Source organism: Sycon ciliatum, chromosome 1, assembly GCF_964019385.1.
Source record: "Sycon ciliatum chromosome 1, ocSycCili1.1, whole genome shotgun sequence".
Lineage (NCBI taxonomy): Eukaryota > Metazoa > Porifera > Calcarea > Leucosolenida > Sycettidae > Sycon > Sycon ciliatum.
Window position 1 is genome coordinate 74096646 of NC_088643.1, and position 3819 is coordinate 74100464.

The 3819-nt window shown below is 46.5% G+C and overlaps 1 protein-coding gene across 1 annotated transcript in view; it reads right to left on the bottom strand.

Moving 5' to 3' along the window:
* Positions 1-3819, bottom strand: part of LOC135805396 (NIPA-like protein 2) — an 11365-nt gene continuing 7546 nt past the window's right edge. Inside the window, exons 10-13 of the mRNA XM_065319425.1 lie at positions 2837-2925; positions 2231-2294; positions 1125-1225; positions 1-687 (exon numbers count right to left, since the gene is read on the bottom strand). Coding sequence (XP_065175497.1) covers positions 578-687; positions 1125-1225; positions 2231-2294; positions 2837-2925 — 364 coding nt within the window. The 3' untranslated portion in view covers positions 1-577. The remainder of the gene's footprint in view (positions 688-1124; positions 1226-2230; positions 2295-2836; positions 2926-3819) is intronic.

The following is a 3819-nucleotide window of genomic DNA, read 5'->3' on the forward strand; positions in this document are numbered from 1 at the left end:
TACAGTTTAATCTTCAAGTCTGTTCAACTAACCGCCTTGCTGTATACTAGTAGTTGGTGTTCAATGCCCAGAGCAAGAGGATAGAATCTGAATCGCTTCTTCTCAAGGTTGAATGTGACAAAGCTAAAGGGTGGATTTCGGACATTTCACATAAAACTGGAAGAGGAAATAATAGCATGGGATTGTACACAAAAGCAAATAGTCAAAAGTTAGAATAGGAATAGTGATAGCGTATTTTCTTTCTTGCTATTAAAGCAACGTGGCCAAACACAAAGGGCTTCTCCGGGTGATGTCATTCGAATGCAACCTGCTTGGCTGCTTGTGAGCAGTAGTCCGTGACAAACCTGATTTTGAGTACAGTACTGATTGGAACAGAAAACATCACTGTGCTGCTCCAATATCCCTAGGTCTGGCAAAGAGATGCAGCTTCACTGTGACATCCGCACACCTTCGCCGACGACATTGTACTATAACTTTCTGCAGCAGTTCTGGATGCGGTTCAAGTGCCCGCAGCATCACTGCACCTCCACCGGGATCATATCCGTGATCCTACCTCTCGCCTTGCTGAGCTCAGCTCCTATTTGTGGTCCGGCGGCACCCCGCGACTTGGCGAGCTGTCGTGGCTGCTACTGCCTCCATGGATGAGGATGAATCGATTCTCATCAGCAGCAAGTCCAAACAAAGTAGCTGCATGCGTATAATACAATTGCACACACAGAGAAGGGCCGGGAAAAGAGAGAGAGAGAGAGAGAGAGAGAGAGAGAGAGAGAGAGTGAGAGAAGGGCCGGTAAAACTGTCTTGCTGTAACTCTGGGCTTCACGCACACTGCAATCATCAGACAGCTCCGACAACTGCATGTACATGTATATACTTACTCACTCCGACTGGAAAGCCAGCTCTTTCAACCTTGTTAGGTCTCCTCAGCTTAGACACATATAATTATACTAGTATACGTACAGCAGGCAATGATTTACTAGCACGTTTCAAAGGTCAGCATTAAACTTGAAAGAAAGGGGGGGGGCATTGCACACTTCTTGACTTGATCCCATTCGGACAAAGAATAATAATCTAACACACGGGAAAGGATTTGAGCAGATCACGACCGGGCGCAGGGGGAGACTCACGTGGTGCTGATATGTACGGCGATAGGCTTTGGGACTTCTGCAATGGAGCAGCGTTGTGAGCCAGTGTGATGAAGCGCACCCCAGCAAAGCATAGGCAGCACCTGCTTGCACACAGCACAATGCAACACAGTCCCAGTGACGGCCTGGACTCAACTGAATGATTCATTGCTTTCAAGTACATGTACTGTAAAACGTTTGCGCCGATTTTAGTTCGCAATTGTGAGCACAGAACCGGCAGCGGGAAAATACCAACCCTACCAGAGCAATGAACCCAGGACCTTGCTTGTCATGAGCAATGAACCTGGGACCTTGCTTGTCATGAGCAATGAACCTGGGACCTTGCTTGTCATGAGCAATGAACCTGGGACCTTGCTTGTCATGAGCAATGAACCTGGGACCTTGCTTGTCATGAGCAATGAACCTGCTTCAGTAGGACCTTGCTTGTCATGAGCAATGAACCTGGGACCTTGCTTGTCATGAGCAATGAACGTGAGACCTTGCTTGTCATGAGCAATGCTCTGACCATCTAAGCCATGGGACCAGGCAAAACCTAAAAAGCAGTGACGACCGTTTCCCTCCACAGGGAGCCCACAACACGTGCCACACATACTGATGGCACTTGGGTCTTTCAGTGCCCTCCCTTTGGGACAAACCCTAGTCAACTATGGCACTTGCAGTGGGTCTTTTCCCTACCCCAGAGGGCCAACCACGGTCAATTTCTGGAACGTACTAACGAGTACTGTAAGACCAGTAATGTTAACGAACATTTTAATCTAACGATTTAACGAAATAAAAATAAATCGTCAACATTTGAAGTCGTTATGTACAAAACGATAATTTTGTACATGTACAGTCATTTGCTGGTTTTGAGACGGAATTCGTTAGAATTTCACCTCACTAACCCACAAAAATCCGAGAGAGAGAGAGAGAGAGAGAGAGAGAGAGAGAGAGAGAGAGAGAGAGAGAGAGAGAGAGAGAGACAGGCAGACAGACAGACAGACAGACAGACAGACAGACAGACAGACAGACAGACAGACAGACAGACAGAGACAGACAGACAGAGACTGAGAGAGACAGCAGACAAACACATAATTATCAAGACTTGCCCTATAGTGAACATCAGGATCTCAAGCATGTGTAATCCTCGAAATTCCTGGTAGAAGACAACACCTGTGATTGTAACAAATAACAGTGGCAGCACAAGTAGCAAGATCGCAACCAGTCTCTTACTGAAATTCAAAACGGAAGGCAGCAGTGCAGCAACTAACCCGGAAGGATGGTGCCTTTCTTGCGATTTGCTGCACCGCTGTCGATTCAGGACCAAGTGCACAGTGCATGTGCTAACGAAGGTCCCATTCAGCGTGCATGCAGATTTCATTGATGTATTGATACCCACAGGGTCCACCATTTTGCTGATGTTACATTTGCATGTGCATACTGAAGTCTGGCAGATGATTGAAATATGACCAGGTTGGTGTGGTGTTAGCTATTTCGGGGGGGGGGGGGGGGGGGGGGTCTTCCCATCTTCCCACCCATCCAGGCAACATGACTGCATGTAACTGGCTTTAAATAGTGCACCAAACCGCCATTGCTGGAAGTATTACGGCTTTGACCTTGCACTTTGCTGGCAGACCGAGTGGCATATTTAGTCTTACAGCAAAGCATTCTTGGCCCCGGTTTCCCGGTCCCAGTACAAGTACAACGTGCCTTACCACCAATAATCGCGCTGACCGTGAAGAAAACAAAGTTAGTTGGAACAACTACCGTCGCTGGATTGTCGATCATGGCTTGGTTCAAAAACCTGCAAACACACAGAACGTTCATAGTACATGAAGCTGTTTTTACTTTTTAGAATGCGGAAATATTTAAATTTAAATAATATTTAAATTAAAAATGGTTCCGCATTCTAAAAACAGCTCTTATACTAGTAGAATGTCATGTCTGATGATATTGCATCATTTGCGGCTTCCGCCGTAGAAATGTTCCACTGTCCTCACAGTGCTCAATAGTGTCAATACAAGCATAATGGCCAGAGCTTCCTTACAAGAAGGCATAACGAGGGGTTCTTGCAACTCGAGTTTCACACTATGCCGGATCCTCGAGCAAAAAACTAACATTTCCTTCCCAGCTTATTCCCCATGCATACCTGCATTAACATGTGTGGGTTGTGCACGGCACACTTTCATGAGCCAATCTGGTTCATACCGGTTTTACCATTCAGACTAGTAGCAAGGAGCCTAAGTCCGTCTATAGAACCACCACGTAGCACATTGGATACAGTCGGACCTCGTTTAACCGCACACATCCTTTTTCCACAAAATATCCGGACAGACGAGGGAACCGGAAAATCGAACACGCACACTGTACGTATGCATGGCATCTGCTGTAATCGGTAACCAACGATTTCCTTCCGGATGGCGAGGAGTCCGGATAAAAGAGGACCGGATAAGCGAAGTCTGACTGTACATGCATATTTATGATGTATGTCTAGGCAGGCAGTCAACACCAGTTAGCAGTCCATTTGCCCTGATGATGGACCCTTCAGCGATTGGTGAAGAATGATACTAGTAAAATGTACTCATGACAAAAAATATCTCACTCGTACAGGGCAATTTTCTGCGATGGCAAAACCGTCCACACCCGTATGTTATGTGTGGCCAGTGATACAGGCTGCACCAGAGACTCTGCAGAGAGT